This window comes from Thalassophryne amazonica, chromosome 2 (assembly GCF_902500255.1).
Source record: "Thalassophryne amazonica chromosome 2, fThaAma1.1, whole genome shotgun sequence".
NCBI classification, from domain to species: Eukaryota; Metazoa; Chordata; class Actinopteri; order Batrachoidiformes; family Batrachoididae; genus Thalassophryne; species Thalassophryne amazonica.
In genome coordinates this window covers 20,344,506-20,364,644 of record NC_047104.1, presented here as the reverse complement: position 1 = coordinate 20,364,644, position 20,139 = coordinate 20,344,506, and the positions used below count along the sequence as shown (strand labels likewise).

General features: G+C 42.4%; 1 protein-coding gene across 1 annotated transcript in view; it reads left to right on the top strand.

Annotated features, from left to right (window-relative positions):
* The window catches only part of il16 (interleukin 16), a 236,540-nt gene that overhangs the window by 25,795 nt on the left and 190,606 nt on the right, over window positions 1-20,139 (top strand). Inside the window, 4 exon segments of the mRNA XM_034184100.1 lie at window positions 860-984; window positions 6,403-6,505; window positions 18,946-19,083; window positions 19,200-19,302. Coding sequence (XP_034039991.1) covers window positions 860-984; window positions 6,403-6,505; window positions 18,946-19,083; window positions 19,200-19,302 — 469 coding nt within the window.

Here is a 20,139-nt window from a genome sequence, read left to right as displayed (position 1 = left end):
ACAACAGTGTGGCTTCGTAGTAAAAGAGTGCGGGTACTAGACTGGCCTGCCTGCAGTCCAGACCTGTCGCCCATTGAAAATGCGTGGTGCATTATGAAGCGCAAAGTACACCAATGGAGACTCCGGACTGTTGAACAATTGAAGCTGTACATCAAGCAAGAATGGGAAAGAATTCCACCTACAAAGCTTCAACAATTAGTGTCCTCAGTTGCCAAATGCTTATTGAGTGTTGTTAGAAGGAAAGGTGATGTAACACAGCGGTAAACATACCGCTGTCCCAGCTTTTTTGAAACGTGTTGCAGGAATCCATTTCAAAATGAGCAAATATTTGCACAAAAACAATAAAGTTTATCATTTTGAACATTAAATATCTTGTCTTTGTGGTGTATTCAATTAAATATAGGTTGAAGAGGATTTGCAAATCATTGTACTCTGTTTTTATTTACATTTTACACAATGTCCCAACTTCATTGGAATTGGGGTTGTATTAACATGAATGGAACTCAAGTGACAAGAGTAAAGACAAAGACAGAGGATTAAAGTGTGAAGTGGATGCAGACGGGGAGAGAACATAAAGATCCAAACACACTAGAGGCTCATTTGGCCTCTAGTGTGACAGGGATATAATCACAGACACGCTAACTTCTCGCTCAACTTCTCAAGTGGTGCCTTTGAAAAATTCTGAGGATGTCTCACAAAGCAGTCCAATCAGCCAAATCATCAACATCGACTAAGAAGCCTTGCTAATATTTACACTTGGATTCAGTGAGCACTTGCTTCACAGAAAGCTTCATGAGCAGGTTTTCTTTAGGTTTTTGTTGTGGTGCACAGAGATTTGACTGTGTCTCTGGTCTCACAGGACAGTTGCATCTGGAGGATGTGTGTTGCCACAGGAATGGCTGAGGAGATGTGTGCAGCAGCAACAGCTGATAACAATGTCCAGACCCGCATTCAGGCCAACAGGAATTCAGGCAGCCCACACAGGTAATAAATCAGCTCCTGTGTTTGAGTCCTCTGGAACATAAAGCTGCAGCTTTATGTGTCAAAATGCTTCATGAGCAAACAGAGGAGCAGAGGAGAAAACTCTGGAGTCTGACACAGATGACACGGTGCGGCGGCTTCCTGTGGCGTTTGCTGTGTCAGACTTTTAAAATTACTAAATGTCAAATTTAATCATAAACATGTCAGACCTTTGCTCCTATTCATAAATGTCTATAAATTCATCTATTCATGACACTCATGTTAACCCTCAAGCGACAAAGATATTTTAGCAATTAAAAATAAACTATAGTGGGGTCATTTATATGTATTTTATTTTTATCCCCCGCTGGCTGAAAGCCCGAAGGGGGATTATGTTGTGGCGATTTTAATCTGTCTGTCTGTCCGTCTGTCTGTCCGTCACCAAAAGGGTATAAGTGTTCTGAAATCAACTCCTCTCACACTTTTAGGAGGAATTTCGTGAAACTCGATACAAGTCATTATTGGTTGTTAAGCATATTATCATACCATTCCAGTTGGGCCCATTTTACCAGAGTTATGGCTGTTGATTAACAAACCTAAATACTGCTAGTGTTGTGAAAGTGTAGTGACACGGACCCACAACAGGGGGCGTAAATGAACGGACAATGAAAAAGTCAAATATGAACACTTTACTGTTGTGAATGAGCACAACACAGAGGAATGTGAAATTTACAGACAGTCAATCGCAAGGGTGACGTGTGTGCAGGCTCGAGGATAGAAGACGTCTGTCCTGAGATGAACCGGAACCACGCGATTTCCTCCGCCACCGAACCCGGAGAATACTGGAGCCGCCAAGTCCCGAGTCCCCAGGTGGCCACCGTCTTCGACGGTCGGATCTGGTACTGCTGGCAGGGAGCAGAGACAATAAGATATGGGTGTGTGCACACCCAGTAGCAACAATGGTGGAGAGTCCACCTCCACCTCACACACACACTCGTGCAGCTCCTGTCTCAAACACTTATCTGGTAGAGGTGTGAAGCGACTCCGTCGCTGGTCACACCGAACGCCGGTCTCACAGACAAGGAACACCACAGGAAAACGGCTGCAAATAAGAGTTCAGACTGACATACAGTTTACTTTTGAGGCTGAGAATACTACCTGAATGGTTCGATGATATCTCGGCAATGAGGTGGAGATGATGTCCGGGTTTTATGGAGTGAGATGATGAAGCATGAATGAGTGACAGCTGTCAGGAGATAATGAGTGACAGCTGTCAGCCCCGGCTGTGTCCGTGGCAGCAGCGCCCTCTCGTGCCTGAAGCCCGCACTTCAGGCAGGGCGCCCTTTGGTGGTGGGCCAGCAGTACCTCCTCTTCTGGTGGCCCACACAACAGCTAGTTTTATGACTTGATGTCTGCATTCTGAAAACAACTATCAAATACCTTAATATGTTATCAGAATGTATCAAGCACTTGTACTAAAACAGCAATTGCCAGTGGGCGATATTGTGCTCTCAGAGCACTCTGGTTCTATATTTTATACAAGAATTTCTTTTTTTTTTAATCTTCAAGGCTCTGTATGTGCTTATCAAACCTAAAATGCTCCCTTTATGTGTGGCAGATATAGTAAAGTATTCTAATGTTGTGAATTATGTTTTTCAAGCACTTTTTTAATGCAAAAAGACTGGATGTTGTCATGAAGTGCTTCGTTAGTTATGCACGATGAATTCCTAATCATGCCCTACACGAGACGCTGATCTTGATGGGGAGGATGTGTTTCCTATATTGGTACAGTTTTTCCTGTGGTTGGCTCCTGTCAATCCTGTCCTGATCAGGAGGGCCATTGTTTCCTACAGACTGATTATCTGCTGGGCCTATTGAGGGCAATTCACGACCTTGGGGTCTTACACAGGCTTATCTACGAGTTACGGCTTGACCACCAGTTCTTGCCTGACCTCTGCCTTCTCTCTTTGCAGGCAGTTCCTGATCACCTCAAAGTGGGCATTAAATATCTGTCTTTCCCAGAGGTCATAGGCAGAGAGGCAGGGTTCATGTTGGACAGAACACCAATATATTGTAAGGCCACAGAAAAATACATTCAAACCAAACACGGTCAGTGTCTTTGGAAGTGGGATGAAGCCCAGTCACAGCAAGGTACCATGACTACAAGTCTTCCAGCCAGAAAATTCTTGAGAAACAGTCCAATCTTAAAGATTGAACAGATGAACGTGTGCAGAACTTCATTAAGGAAGACACAATTTTGTGGTCAGGATTCACAACCTGGGCAAGTCTACAGAGTAGATACCTTATCATTCTCCTTGGCAACACCATCTATATGATAAAACCATGTCCAGTGAGTGGCACTGGATGATGAAACACGTAGCCCCCCCAAAATTGTTTGGATGAAGATTGTTTTAATGGTCTCCTATTAATTCTTTGAACTCAAATAGCTGTTGGACACAGTTTTTGTCATGTTTCAAGCTTGTGTTTCTTGGAATTGAAAAAAAAAACTGCCATTTTTGTTGAGTGTATCCGAGTGGTATCTGCACAGGTGGTAAAAACTTCTACAAAATTCATCTAATTATCAGTTTGTTCTCTCATCAGCAGCACCAGTCCAGTCACTAAAGACATGGCACATCTGTCCAGTGCAGAAGATGAAGGAGTACTTGTACACTGTAAGCCCTTTGTAGGTTCTGAGGCCGATTGTAGCTGTACTTATCTCCAGATTCTGTGGCATGAAGCAGATGAGAGTCTTCAACTCTCCCTGGATGGAATGACAGTCCATCACAGGTTACTTTCCCAGTTAAGGCCGGCCTCCATTTATACCTGGATGGACTGGGACAATGCAGATGAAGTCCAAGAACACAAACATGTAGTGTGACCGGGAATCAAACCCAGGTCTACATATGGGTAATTCCATGTGCCACTGAGGTATGTTTTACAACTCTTCTTTAGATTAAATACACCTGCAACCTGCAAGGTGGTGGACATGCTCAGTCCAACTTCACTCGGATCTCAGTGGAGCAAGTTTCTGTGCATTACATCTTCCAGATCACCAAAGTCCCACAGATTACTGATGTCAGACTGGTGAAGAGTTCTAGCTGAATGTTGGAGGGATGAAACACACACAGTGGATTTCTAATCCACAGAAGCAATAGTTAATGTCCAGCCATAGATGGATGGATGGATTTTTATTTTCAATTTTTCAATTCAATTTCAGTTTATTTTCATTTATATAGCGCCAAATCACAACAGAGTTGCCTCAAGGCGCTTCACACAGGTAAGGTCTAACCTTACCAACCCCCAGAGCAATAGTGATAAGGAAAAACTCCCTCTGAGGAAGAAACCTCAAGTAGACCAGACTCAAAGGGGTGACCCTCTGCTTGGGCCATGCTACAGACATAAATTACAGAAACAATTCACAGAACAATTCACGGACGAATATACGGGAATTGCTGTTGGTGCACAGGACAGGAGGGTCGCCAACACAAACACAACTCCCATCTCTGGATGGAGCTGCACCTTAAACAGAGAAAAAACAGAATCAGGCATCAGAAGGACAAAAAATACTGTATAATTTGTCAGCATTAATCAACAAGAAAAACAAAAGAAATACTAAGGTGATCACCGGCCACACTTCACTAAAAGACCCAGAATTTAGGTAAAGTTGAGACCGCGGCCCGCTCCAATTACTAATGACATGAATTAAAAGAGTAAAAAGCGTAAAACAAAACTGTACCAGTATGCTAGCCATATGAAAGGGAAAAGAAGTGCGTCTTAAGTTTGGACTTGAAAGTCTCCACAGAATCTGATTGTTTTATTGACGCAGGGAGATCATTCCACAGAACAGGCGCATGATAAGAGAAAGCTCTGTGACCCGCAGACCTCTTATTCACCCTAGGGACACAAAGTAGTCCTGCACCCTGAGAACATAAGCCCGGGCCGGTACGTAAGGTTTAATTAGGTCAGCTAGGTAGGGAGGTGCCAGTCCATGAATAATTTTATAGGTTAGTAGCAGAACCTTAAAATCTGATCTCACTGGGACAGGAAGCCAGTGAAGGGATGCCAAAATGTGTGTAATGTGGTCGAACTTTCTGCTTCGTGTCAAAAGTCTGGCTGCAGCATTTTGAACCAATTGGAGACCCCTAATGCTAGACTGCGGTAAACCAGAAACTAGAACATTGCAGTAGTCCAATCTAGAAGAGATGAACACATGGATCAGGGTCTCAGCATCAGCCATAGACAGCATGGGATGAATCTTCGCTATATTTCGTAGGTGGAACAAAGCAGTCCTAGTAATATTTCTAATATGGAGGCCAAAGGACAACGAAGGATCAAAAATTACCCCAAGGTTCTGTTATGTGCTGACGCGGGTCAGAGAACCGAACCAGCGTCTGACAAGGGCCCAGCGCTAAATAACCAGAAAGCGGTTCCAAGAAACAAATTTATTTCCCTCCTGTGCAATAATTCGTGTACAACATAAATGTCAGCTGCCTGGCAAGGTGAAGGACGGCGCGCTCTCCAGCGCCCAAATGGATCAAAGCCCGGCACTTCTGGACTCAGGTTCACCGCCGAACACCCCCGCAGGTGGATATAACAAACTGACTCTGTGAAGGACGGAAAAGGTGAGGTAAGTCAACAGAGCTACAACAAATATCCTTCAGAGGCACACACTATCAGCAACACATTCAGGTCTGAATTTAAGCTTTATGTAAATGAGCAGCTTCTCACAACAGGTGAGATCATCAATCCGTATGCCACGGCAGTGAGGAGCAAACTGCACAATTCTCATCACTGTTCAAATATACTGCGTAACAAAACGCCAAATTACTATTAACAATTATTCAGACAATAATCACCTCTGATGTGTGCTGACAACATGTGTCCCTCACCCGTCCTCCTTCACAGGCACGATGTGTCAAACCCTGGCGCGGTCCTCAGCGCCTCACAAACGAACGTCACAAGGTCGAGTTCCCGGCAATTCTGCTCAAATCACTCATGGCTTAAATGCAGAACGCCATCTCATAATCTCCTTCAGCTGAAAGTCTTTAAGTCTGCACGTGAGCATCATCCACAGGTGCTGCAAGTCGTTAGGTCTGATGAGGGTGAAGGAGTCTTCCGCCAGCACCTTCTCCACAGAAAAACAGTTTGCACACCACCTGGAGAGCAAAGAAAAGAAAAGCAGCACCAAAATGTCTAGCCAAACCCCCCAACCCACAACAGGTTCCTCACTTTGTCAGTGTGATGTATGACACACGAGCCAAGGCTGAGTGTTAACTGGTCAAATTGATGCCGATGGATTTAACTGTTTGTCCCTGGGATGAGGTACAAAGCGTCTGACCGGTGACAGAATGCAGTGTAAGCGTTAATCAAGTCATGCAGTGACGATCTGGTGTTCTGACAGCACCTTGGACTTGTTTCTGTCTGTGTTGTGTATTTCATCAGGGATTCCAGCTTTGTGAATCCAGACCAGCTGGCATCCTTTAACAGAAGCTATCTAAATGACTGGGACCAAATGAAGAGCGTTCATGTTCAAGCCTTCAGTGAGGTAATAAAAACATTGTGATGTCACAGTGATGTCACACAGTCATCTCATTGTTTCAGGTCTTTTGACTTAGGTGGGATTTTTATACCTGTCTCACCAACGCTCGTGTTGTAGCATTACAAGAACCACATTAACACAGTGAGGGAGGGAATGTATCCAAAATCCTTACCAGACTAGTCCAAAGACCAGAAACCAGAGCAGATCCCAGGAGACAGACCCAAAGACCAGAGAGGACAAGGTGGAGCCATTGGGACTAAAAGTGGGGTGTGAAACATAAGGTTGCAGGTAATAGAGGAGGAGTTAAATGCTGGCTTCAGTGTGCGTGGAGACAAACATGACATAACAGCAGGTAAAAGCTGAACGCTGTGTGAAATGAGTCCAACATGTCCAAGCCAACAAGAAGCAGAGTGCCCGGTAGCCATGTCTACTCGATCGGGTTCAGCCCAAAAAAAACCAACACTGTGTCACCTCTGTGTGGTCTCACCACCCATAGGGTGTATGTAAAGGGTCTGGTGCATTGTTTTATGTGCAGCAGGCACTGCCCTCTGCACAATGTCCACATTTACACACCTATCCTCACTTATGATCATGAACTTTGGGTAATCAATCAATCAATCAATTTTTTTTTATATAGCGCCAAATCACAACAAACAGTTGCCCCAAGGCGCTTTATATTGTAAGGCAAGGACATACAATAATTATGTAAAACCCCAACGGTCAAAACGACCCCTTGTGAGCAAGCACTTGGCTACAGTGGGAAGGAAAAACTCCCTTTTAACAGGAAGAAACCTCCAGCAGAACCAGGCTCAGGGAGGGGCAGTCTTCTGCTGGGACTGGTTGGGGCTGAGGGAGAGAACCAGGAAAAAGACATGCTGTGGAGGGGAGCAGAGATCGATCACTAATGATTAAATGCAGAGTGGTGCATACAGAGCAAAAAGAGAAAGAAACACTCAGTGCATCATGGGAACCCCCCAGCAGTCTACGTCTATAGCAGCATATCTAAGGGATGGTTCAGGGTCACCTGATCCAGCCCTAACTATAAGCTTTAGCAAAAAGGAAAGTTTTAAGCCTAATCTTAAAAGTAGAGAGGGTGTCTGTCTCCCTGATCTGAATTGGGAGCTGGTTCCACAGGAGAGGAGCCTGAAAGCTGAAGGCTCTGCCTCCCATTCTACTCTTACAAACCCTAGGAACTACAAGTAAGCCTGCAGTCTGAGAGCGAAGCGCTCTATTGGGGTGATATGGTACTACGAGGTCCCTAAGATAAGATGGGACCTGATTATTCAAAACCTTATAAGTAAGAAGAAGAATTTTAAATTCTATTCTAGAATTAACAGGAAGCCAATGAAGAGAGGCCAATATGGGTGAGATATGCTCTCTCCTTCTAGTCCCCGTCAGTACTCTAGCTGCAGCATTTTGAATTAACTGAAGGCTTTTTAGGGAACTTTTAGGACAACCTGATAATAATGAATTACAATAGTCCAGCCTAGAGGAAATAAATGCATGAATTAGTTTTTCCGCATCACTCTGAGACAAGACCTTTCTGATTTTAGAGATATTGCGTAAATGCAAAAAAGCAGTCCTACATATTTGTTTAATATGCGCTTTGAATGACATATCCTGATCAAAAATGACTCCAAGATTTCTCACAGTATTACTAGAGGTCAGGGTAATGCCATCCAGAGTAAGGATCTGGTTAGACACCATGTTTCTAAGATTTGTGGGGCCAAGTACAATAACTTCAGTTTTATCTGAGTTTAAAAGCAGGAAATTAGAGGTCATCCATGTCTTTATGTCTGTAAGCCAATCCTGCAGTTTAGCTAATTGGTGTGTGTCCTCTGGCTTCATGGATAGATAAAGCTGGGTATCATCTGCATAACAATGAAAATTTAAGCAATACCGTCTAATAATACTGCCTAAGGGAAGCATGTATAAAGTGAATAAAATTGGTCCTAGCACAGAACCTTGTGGAACTCCATAATTAACTTTAGTCTGTGAAGAAGATTAGTATGAATAAGTAATGAATGAAAGAATAAGGTCACAGATACAAGCAGCAGAAATATGATTCATTTGTTGTGTATCTGGACTTACACTCCTGGACAGGTTGAGAAGCTCGATTATCAAGGAGGGACTTGGCGTAGAGCTGCTGTTTCTTCGAATTGAAAGAAGCCAACTGAGATATTTTGGACATCTGGTGAAGTTGCCCCCTGGGTGACTCCCTGGGGAGGTCTTCTAGGCATTTCCAAACTGGGAGGAAGCCTTGGGGAAGATCAAGGATACACTGGAGAGATTATATTTCCAAGCTGTCTTAGGAACACCTTGGAGCCCCTGGGAAGACTGAGGATAGGGAAGTGTGGGATGAGCTGCTTGACCTGTTGCCACTGTGACTTGGACCTGGATAAGTTGCAGAATATGAATGAATGAATGGCAACACTTAATAGATGAAACATTAAAAACCACAAAAAGCATCAAATATAAAAACATAAACAATAAACAATCTTGAAAGCAGCATGTATCTTTCACTCCCAAGGAGTTCATCCACACTGTGGCAGGACTTGTTTTTTTGTCCTGCCACCCTCCTAACCATAAGTGCTGGTGGTGGAGCTGGTTTAGATGCGTCTCGCAATTTATTTAATTTCAATTTATTTCATTTATATAGCGCCAAATCACAACAAAGTTGTCTCAAGGTGCTTCACACAAGTAAGGTCAAACCTTACCAACCCCTAGAGCAAGAACACAGGTGACAGTGGTAAGAAAAAAACTCCCTCTGATGATTTGGGGAAGAAACCTCAAGCAGACGAGACTCTCATCTGCTTGGGGTGACCCTCTCCTTGGGCCATGCTACCAACACAATTTACAATACGAATATACAGGAAATTCTCGGAGTCTATGCTGGTGTACAGGATGGGAGGCTTGCAGAAAAAGAATGGAGCTGCACCTCAAACAGAGAGAAAAAACATAATCAGGCATCAGAAAAACAACAAATACAGTATAATTTGTCAGCATTAAGCAACAAGAAAAACAGAAAAAAATACTAAGGTGACCGCTAGCCCTAAATTTCACTAAAAGACCTATACAATTTAGATAAAGTTGAGGCTGCGGCTCGCTCTATTTACTAACAGAATGAATTTAAATGTGCAAAAAAGCATAGTAACATACTATACCAGTATGCTACCCATACAAAAGGGAATACAAGTGCGTCTTATGTCTGGACTTGAAAATCTCTACAGAATCGGACTGTTTTATTGGTGCAGGGAGATCATTCCACAAAGCAGGTGAACAATAAGAGAAAGCTCTGTGACCTGCAGACTTTATTCACCCAAGTGACACAAAGTAGTCCTCCACCCTGAGAACACAGCGCCTGGGCCGGTACATAGGGTTTAATTAGGTCACCTAAGTAGGGAGGTGCCAGTCCGTGAATAATTTCATAGGTTCGTAACAGAACCTTAAAATCTGAGCTCACAGGGACAGGAAGCCAGTGAAGAGATGTCTTATCAGAGTTTAAAAGCAGGAAATTGCTAGACATCCAGCTTTTCACTGATGCAAGGCAATCTTCGTTATTGTACAAAACACAGTGAGAACAACTGGTCAGGTATGATGTAAACCATGCAAGGGCATTCCCAGTAATCCTAAAATGATTCTCAAGCCTACCGAGTAGAATATAATGATCCACGGTATCAAACTGCAGATTTGAAACATTTAGGAACAGATCCAGAAGTGAATGAGAGATTAATAATTTCCGGCACAGTCAGGTCCTTAAACAGTTTTGTTGATATAGGATCAAATAAGAAGGTTGTGCTTTTTGTAGATGTTATGAGTTTTGTCAGCACGCCTAGTGAGATACTATCAAATTCTGTAAATCTCGGTAATATCTCAGTGATGGCACCTGCCTCAATAGTAGGGTGTAGTGGCTGGGTTAAGGCATGCTGGGAGATGTTTAACCTAATGTCATCTATTTTCTTCTCAAAGTAATCCAAGAAAGCTTGTGCTGTAAAAGGAGAGTGACTTGCAGGTAGTTGTCCATGAATAAGTGTTGCCACTGTGTCGAACAAGAAGTCTGAGTTATGCTTTGTTTTGTTGATTAAATCAGAGTAATAGGTCCACTTTGTAGCCAGTAATGCATGCTTATAGTCTAAGATAGCATCACACCACGTGAGGTGGAATACGAGGTCTATTAGAAAAGTATCCGACCTTATTATTTTTTCAAAAACCATATGGATTTGAATCACGTGTGATTACATCAGACATGCTTGAACCCTCGTGGGCATGCAAGAGTTTTTTCACACCTGTCGGTTACGTCATTCGCCTGTGGGCAGTCTTTGAGTGAGGAGTCGTCCACCCTCTCGTCGATTTTTTCATTGTTTAGGAATGGCTCAGAGACTGCTGCTTTGTTTGATCAAAATTTTTTCAAAACTGTAAGGCACAACTGAGTGGACACCATTCGATAAATTCAGCTGGTTTTCGGTAAACATTTTAACGGCTGATGAGAGATTTTGGTCTGGTAGTGTCGCCGTAAGGACGGCCCACGGCGCCTGACGGCGATCTGTGCTTCGAGGCGGCAGCGTCTCACCGTTTCAAGTTGAAAACTTCCACATTTCAGGCTCTGTTGACCCAGTAAGTCGTCAGAGAACAGAGAACTTTCAGAAGAAGTCGGCATGATGAGTTTATTTGGACATTCCATTGTTAACGGACATTTTGTAATGAAAGAACGTGCGGGCAGAGTCGCATGTCGGGGGGGTCGCCACAGGAAAAACACCTCCTTTGGAAACCTTAACGGGCAAGTTGGAACATGCCCAAGCTGTTAAACAATTTCTCAGTTACTCACTTGTTGAAAGCCATCAAAAGCCGCCTGAATTTTACAAATGGTTTTCAACACAGAGGTGTTTTTCCTGTCGCGGCGCACACAGATTCACCGAGCCATCACGGAAACGACTCGGCGAATTTGTGCGCACGTCTTTCATTAAAAAATGTCCTTAAACAGAGGAATGTCCGCATAAAGTCCTCATGCCGGCCTCTTCTGAATCTTCTCTGTTCTCTCACGACGTCCTGGGTGAATTAAGCCTTAAATTAGGATGTTTTCAGCTCGAAACAGGCCGACGATGGCGCCTGGAAGCGCTACACTGACAGAAACACCCCATAATCTCTCATCAGCCGTTAAACTTTTCACCGAAAACCAGCTTAATTTCTCGAATAGCGTCCACTCAGATATTCCTCACAGGTCCAGAAAAAATTTTGATAAAGCAACGCGCGCCGTCTCGAGCAGCGTGTGAAACAAAGGAATTCAGCCAAGAGGGCGGGACCACATCTCACTCAAGGCCTGCCCACAGGGAAATGACGTCATCGACACGCGTGAACAAACTCACGCATGCGCACGAGGGTTCAAGCATGATTGGTGTAATCGCACGTCATTCAAATCCATATAGTTAAAAAATAAAAGGGTTGGTTTATTATCTAATAGACCTCGTACTTCTAATTTTGATCTATGCCATTTTCGTTCTAGACCTCTAGCCTTATGCATGAGGTCACGCAAGCAATCACTGTACCAAGGTGACTGTGCTTTTTTTTGGGGGGGGGGGGGGGGCGTCGTGGTATAAATATAGGTGGTGCAATCATGTCGAGTGTAGTTTTGAGCGCTGAGTTGAAACTGTTCACAAGACTGTCTACTGATTGGGCATTTTCCAAAGATGAAGCTAAGACATCAGGCAGTCTAGCTTCGAGTTCAGTTGTACTGTAGTTGAGGAGTTGATGTGTTGCCGCAATGATAAATACGGTTGTTGTTTCACTAAACACGGCAGCGAAACCGTAAACCTAATACGTTAGTGATCAGAGACCACCGATGCAAGAGGCATGATTTGTGACAGCAATACCACGTGTGAGAACGAAATCCAGGGTATTTCCACAAATGTGTGTCGAATCCTGAATGCATTGCTGGAATCCTATTACATCCATAATTTCCTTAAATGATTTGCAGAAGGGATCAATAGGCTTATGTATATGAATGTTGAAATCACCAATCATCAGTGTTATCTGCACTAGCTGAGAAGTTTGAGATGAACTCACCAAAGGGGAGGTGATGGTCTAGTGGAGGGGAGGTGATGGTCTAGTGGTTAAGGCGTTGGGCTTGAGACCAGAAGATCCACGGTTCAAATCCCAGTTTGACTGGAAAATCACGAAGGGCCCATGGGCAAGGTCTTTAATCCCCTACTGCTCCCGGTGTGTAGTGAGCGCCTTGTATGGCAGCACCCTCACATCGGGGTGAATGTCAGACATTATTTGTAAAGCGCTTTGAGTGTCTGATGCAGATGGAAAAGCGCTATATAAATGCAGTCCATTTACCAAATTCTTCTAAGAATTCAGAGTATGGGCCAGGGGGCCTATATACAATAACAAAGTAATATGGCTGATTTTTATTCTGCTGGCCTTGGCAATACGTAGCATTGTGGGCAGAGTGGAGAATCAGATGTTTAAACAAATGATATTTGTGACCTCCAACAGCAAATAGACTAAACCTAGACTAAACCTTTATAAATATTAGCAACACGCCCGCCTTGCTTTGCATCACGAGGGACGTGACTAAATGTGTATGCTGGTGGGCAGGTCTCATTTAAGGGGAGGACAGCTGTAGGATTAAGCCAAGTTTCACATAACCCAATCATATGTAAGTGGTGATCCATAATTAGATTGTTAATCAGCAGTGATTTTGAAGACAGCAATCTTATGCTAATTAGACCCAGACTAAGGACCTCAGTGTGGTCAATGTGCCCATGTGGCTCATTGTAGTGGTGCACAGTGTTACTAGTAGCATGATCCATGCAGGCCCTTACCTGAGTAGGCGTATAGTCAACTATAAACAGAGAGACTATACAGTATAATGGTTTAGATCAGGGGTAATGAACCCTGTTCCTGCAGGGCACCAGCCCTGCATGTTTTCTAACTCTCCCTGATCCACTCCCAGACAGTTAATTCTATCAGGTGTGCTCAACCAATCAAGAGATGACTATCCAGGGTTGGGACCAGGAAGCAGAGTTGTAGTCTTACACACCTCTCTGCAGCTTCTCTCCCCCTGCCATCCCCTCATTACCACATCCCCGTAGAGATGGTGCCTGCTCCCAGACCACCAATAACCAGCAAAAATCTATTTAAGCATAAAAATTCAAAAAGAAAAAATAATATAGCACCTTCAACTGCACCACAGACTAAAACAGTTAAATGTGGTCTATTAAACATTAGGTCTCTCTCTTCTAAGTCCCTGTTAGTAAATGATATAATAATTGATCAACATATTGATTTATTCTGCCTTACAGAAACCTGGTTACAGCAGGATGAATATGTTAGTTTAAATGAGTCAACACCCCCGAGTCACACTAACTGCCAGAATGCTCGTAGCACGGGCCGAGGCAGAGGATTAGCAGCAATCTTCCATTCCAGCTTATTAATTAATCAAAAACCCAGACAGAGCTTTAATTCATTTGAAAGCTTGACTCTTAGTCTTGTCCATCCAAATTGGAAGTCCCAAAAAACAGTTTTACTTGTTGTTATCTATCGTCCTCCTGGTCGTTACTGTGAGTTTCTCTGTGAATTTTCAGACCTTTTGTCTGACTTAGTGCTTAGCTCAGATAAGATAATTATAGTGGGCGATTTTAACATCCACACAGATGCTGAGAATGACAGCCTCAACACTGCATTTAATCTATTATTAGACTTAATTGGCTTTGCTCAAAATGTAAATGAGTCCACCCACCACTTTAATCATATCTTAGATCTTGTTCTGACTTATGGTATGGAAATTGAAGACTTAACAGTATTCCCTGAAAACTCCCTTCTGTCTGATCATTTCTTAATAACATTTACATTTACTCTGATGGACTACCCAGCAGTGGGGAATAAGTTTCATTACACTAGAAGTCTTTCAGAAAGCGCTGTAACTAGGTTTAAGGATATGATTCCTTCTTTATGTTCTCTAATGCCATATACCAACACAGTGCAGAGTAGCTACCTAAACTCTGTAAGTGAGATAGATTATCTCGTCAATAGTTTTACATCCTCATTGAAGACAACTTTGGATGCTGTAGCTCCTCTGAAAAAGAGAGCTTTAAATCAGAAGTGCCTGACTCCGTGGTATAACTCACAAACTCGCAGCTTAAAGCAGATAACCCGTAAGTTGGAGAGGAAATGGCATCTCACTAATTTAGAAGATCTTCACTTAGCCTGGAAAAAGAGTCCGTTGCTCTATAAAAAAGCCCTCCGTAAAGCTAGGACATCTTACTACTCATCAATTGAAGAAAATAAGAACAACCCCAGGTTTCTTTTCAGCACTGTAGCCAGGCTGACAAAGAGTCAGAGCTCTATTGAGCCGAGTATTCCTTTAACTTTAACTAGTAATGACTTCATGACTTTCTTTGCTAATAAAATTTTAACTATTAGAGAAAAAATTACTCATAACCATCCCAAAGACGTATCGTTATCTTTGGCTGCTTTCAGTGATGCCGGTATTTGGTTAGACTCTTTCTCTCAGATTGTTCTGTCTGAGTTATTTTCATTAGTTACTTCATCCAAACCATCAACATGTCTATTAGACCCCATTCCTACCAGGCTGCTCAAGGAAGCCCTACCATTATTTAATGCTTCGATCTTAAATATAATCAATCTATCTTTATTAGTTGGCTATGTACCACAGGCTTTTAAGGTGGCAGTAATTAAACCATTACTTAAAAAGCCATCACTTGACCCAGCTATCTTAGCTAATTATAGGCCAATCTTCAACCTTCCTTTTCTCTCAAAAATTCTTGAAAGGGTAGTTGTAAAACAGCTAACTGATCATCTGCAGAGGAATGGTCTATTTGAAGAGTTTCAGTCAGGTTTTAGAATTCATCATAGTACAGAAACAGCATTAGTGAAGGTTACAAATGATCTTCTTATGGCCTCAGACAGTGGACTCATCTCTGTGCTTGTTCTGTTAGACCTCAGTGCTGCTTTTGATACTGTTGACCATAAAATTTTATTACAGAGATTAGAGCATGCCATAGGTATTAAAGGCACTGCGCTGCGGTGGTTTGAATCATATTTATCTAATAGATTACAATTTGTTCATGTAAATGGGGAATCTTCTTCACAGACTAAGGTTAATTATGGCGTTCCACAAGGTTCTGTGCTAGGACCAATTTTATTCACTTTATACATGCTTCCCTTAGGCAGTATTATTAGACGGCATTGCTTAAATTTTCATTGTTACGCAGATGATACCCAGCTTTATCTATCCATGAAGCCAGAGGACACACACCAATTAGCTAAACTGCAGGATTGTCTTACAGACATAAAGACATGGATGACCTCTAATTTCCTGCTTTTAAACTCAGATAAAACTGAAGTTATTGTACTTGGCCCCACAAATCTTAGAAACATGGTGTCTAAGTCATTTTTGATCAGGATATGTCATTCAAAGCGCATATTAAACAAATATACGTATAGGACTGTTTTTTTGCATTTACGCAATATCTCTAAAATTAGAAAGGTCTTGTCTCAGAGTGATGCTGAAAAACTAATTCATGCATTTATTTCCTCTAGGCTGGACTACAACCCCTGGCAAAAATTATGGAATCACCGGCCTCAGAGGACGTTCATTCAGTTGTTTAATTTTGTAGAAAAAAAAGCAGATCACAGACATGACACAAAACTAAAGTCATTTCAAATGTCAACTTTCTGGCTTTAAGAAACACTATAAGAAATCAAGAAAAAAAGATTGTGGCAGTCAGTAACGGTTACTTTTTTAGACCAAGCAGAGGAAAAAAAATATGGAATCACTCTATTCTGAGGAAAAAATTATGGAATCACCCTCTAAATTTTCATCCCCCAAATTAACACCTGCATCAAATCAGATCTGCTCATTGACATTGACCCTATGCCATGACATTGACCCTATGTGTCTTTTTGTAAGGAATGTTTTTGCAGTTTTTGCTCTATGGCAAGATGCATTATCATCTTGAAAAATGATTTCATCATCCCCAAACATCCTTTCAATTGTCCAAAATATCAACATAAACTTGTGCATTTATTGATGATGTAATGACAGCCATCTCCCCAATGCCTTTACCTGACATGCAGCCCCATATCATCAATGACTGTGGAAATTTACATGTTGTCTTCAGGCAGTCATCTTTATAAATCTCATTGGAAAGGCACCAAACAAAAGTTCCAGCATCATCACCTTGCCCAATGCAGATTCGAGATTCATCACTGAATATGACTTTCATCCAGTCATCCACAGTCCACAATTGCTTTTCCTTAGCCCATTGTAACCTTGTTTTTTTCTGTTTAGGTGTTAATGATGCCTTTTGTTTAGCTTTTCTGTATGTAAATCCCATTTCCTTTAGGCGGTTTCTTACAGTTCGGTCACAGACGTTGACTCCAGTTTCCTCCCATTCGTTCCTCATTTGTTTTGTTGTACATTCGATTTTTGAGACATATTGCTTTAAGTTTTCTGTCTTGACGCTTTGATGTCTTCCTTGGTCTACCAGTATGTTTGCCTTTAACAACCTTCCCATGTTGTTTGTATTTGGTCCAGAGTTTAGACACAGCTGACTGTGAACAACCAACATCTTTTGCAACATTGTGTGATGATTTACTCTCTTTTAAGAGTTTGATAATCCTCTCCTTTGTTTCAATTGACATCTCTCGTGTTGGAGCCATGATTAATGTCAGTCCACTTGGTGCAACAGCTCTCCAAGGTGTGTTCACTCCTTTTTAGATGCAGACTAACGAGCAGATCTGATATGATGCAGGTGTTAGTTTTGGGGATGAAAATTTACAGGGTGATTCCATAATTTTTTCCTCAGAATTGAGTGATTCCATATTTTTTCCTCTGCTTGGTCTAAAAAAGTAACTGTTACTGACTGCCACAATCTTTTTTTCTTGATTTCTTATAGTGTTTCTTAAAGCCAGAAAGTTGCCATTTGAAATGACTTTAGTTTTGTGTCATGTCTGTGATCTGCTTTTTTCTACAAAGTTAAACAACTGAATGAACATCCTCCGAGGCCGGTGATTCCATAATTTTTGCCAGGGGTTGTATTGTAATTCAATATTATCAGGTTGTCCTAAAGGTTCCCTGAAAAGCCTTCAGTTAATTCAAAATGCTGCAGCTAGAGTACTAACAGGGACTAGAAGGAGAGAGCATATCTCACCCATATTGGCCTCTCTTCATTGGCTTTCTGTTAATTCTAGAATATAATTTAAAATTCTTCTTCTTACTTATAAGGTTTTGAATAATCAGGTCCCATCTTATCTTAGGGACCTCATAGTACCATATCACCCCAATAGAGCGCTTCGCTCTCAGACTGCAGGCTTACTTGTAGTTCCTAGGGTTTGTAAGAGTAGAATGGGAGGCAGAGCCTTCAGCTTTCAGGCTCCTCTCCTGTGGAACCAGCTCCCAATTCGGATCAGGGAGACAGACACCCTCTCTACTTTAGGGCTGGATCAGGTGACCCTGAACCATCCCTTAGTTATGCTGCTATAGACTTAGACTGCTGGGGGGTTCCCATGATGCACTGAGTGTTTCTTTCTCTTTTTGCTCTGTATGTACCACTCTGCATTTAATCATTAGTGATTGATCTCTGCTCCCCTCCACAGCATGTCTTTTTCTTGGTTCTCTCCCTCAGCCCCAACCAGTCCCAGCAGAAGACTGCCCCTCCCTGAGCCTGGTTCTGCTGGAGGTTTCTTCCTGTTAAAAGGGAGTTTTTCCTTCCCACTGTCGCCAAGTGCTTGCTCACGGGGGGTCGTTTTGACCATTGGGGTTTTTACGTAATTATTGTATGGCCTTGCTTACAATATAAAGCGCCTTGGGGCAACTGTTTGTTGTGATTTGGCGCTATATAAATAAAACTGATGATGATGTTGATGAGATGGAAAACAGCACTTTTAAAAAATCAGTTGTTACTTGAATAGGTAAATGTGGAAAACATGCAGGACAGGTGAAAGACCTATGGTAGTGTTCCATCCTGCAGCAGGGCAGGAATGCCGCCAACTGCATTCTTCTGCCCCTGCAATATCTTATTCAGTGGGTGGGAGAGTTCATTGGCAGCACCCACTCCCTGCTACCATTTCCACTGAGTCCAGGTTTCTCCAAGGACTGAGCTGACTTTTGTGATGATCTTGTTGAGTGTGTCAGAGTCATTGGGTGTAGTGCTACTGCCCCAGCACCACACAGCATGACAGATGGTGCTCAACACCACAGGCTCATTTAAGGTCCTCAGCAGCTGACCTTCACATTGAAGGACATCGAACTCCCCAGAAAGTGGAGGTGCCTCTGGCCCTTTTTGTACAGTCGGCCCACATTCTCCTCCCATCCAGTCTCATCACTTTAACTGTTTTAACTCTGCTAGCATACAGCCCACTGTCCAGACTTTTTCTCCTGACTGTCCACAGCTGAAGTGTTCCTCTGGTGTGTTATGTAGGACATTTCCACAGAGGATGACACTGTCTCTTCACACAGTTTGATGAGTGCTCAGCATCCTGCTCTGGTCTCATCTGACCATTTTCGACAGTCCACCTATACACAAGAAGACGGTGTGGCCAACACCAACCAGCTGAAGGTGCACTGACATTTTAAGAAGACAACTGTATAAGCTGTCCTCTTGTGTTGACCTGCAGTCTCACATCTGGCTTTGTTATGTGTCCTGTTGGTGTCCTGTGGGGTCACCGGTGACAGTTTTCCATTCCAGAGGAAAATGAGAGGTTTTGGGACTCCGACAAGTCAGAGGACAGCGCACCAGGACAGGCGGCCCACCACCGGACACCTTCCAGTTCAGCTGGTAGGTATGGATGAGCTCAAAATAAACAGCATTTAAAAAGCATAAAGTGAAATAAACAACAATTAAAGGACATGTCGCACTGAAATCATAACAATTTAGATTTAGGCTGTTAGTGACCATCCGATGATCCTCCGGGATTACTTTATACACTGCCGTAACCGGTTTCAAAGTATACAGCATTCATAGCAAACAGCTATGGAGACTTCTGAAAACAAAGTACTCCTGAGTACTCATGAGTACTTCCAACAGGTGACATAGTTATTAGAAGCATCCCAGCATGCGCTTCAATGAGCTGAGGCACAGATTAATTCCAAAGTTTACAAGTGTGATGTTGTGTTATGATGACTCGTTTTAAGTGATAACTGTTCATTTTGATGCAGACAGGGTAGAAGCAGCAGCTTTTAGAAAGTTTTTGTGCACCTGCGGCAATTAATCATAAACGCAGCCTGTTAAAAATGCTAATAAGTGTTGTATATAACTGTGGAATATATATATATATATATATATATATATATATATATATATATATATATATATATATATATATATATATATATATATATATATACACTCAACAAAAATATAAATGCAACACTTTTGGTTTTGCTCTCATTTTGTATGAGATGAACTCAAAGATCTAAAACTTTTTCCACATACACAATATCACCATTTCCCTCAAATATTGTTCACAAACCAGTCTAAATCTGTGATAGTGAGCACTTCTCCTTTGCTGAGATAATCCATCCCACCTCACAGGTGTGCCATATCAAGATGCTGATTAGACACCATGATTAGTGCACAGGTGTGCCTTAGACTGCCCACAATAAAAGGCCACTC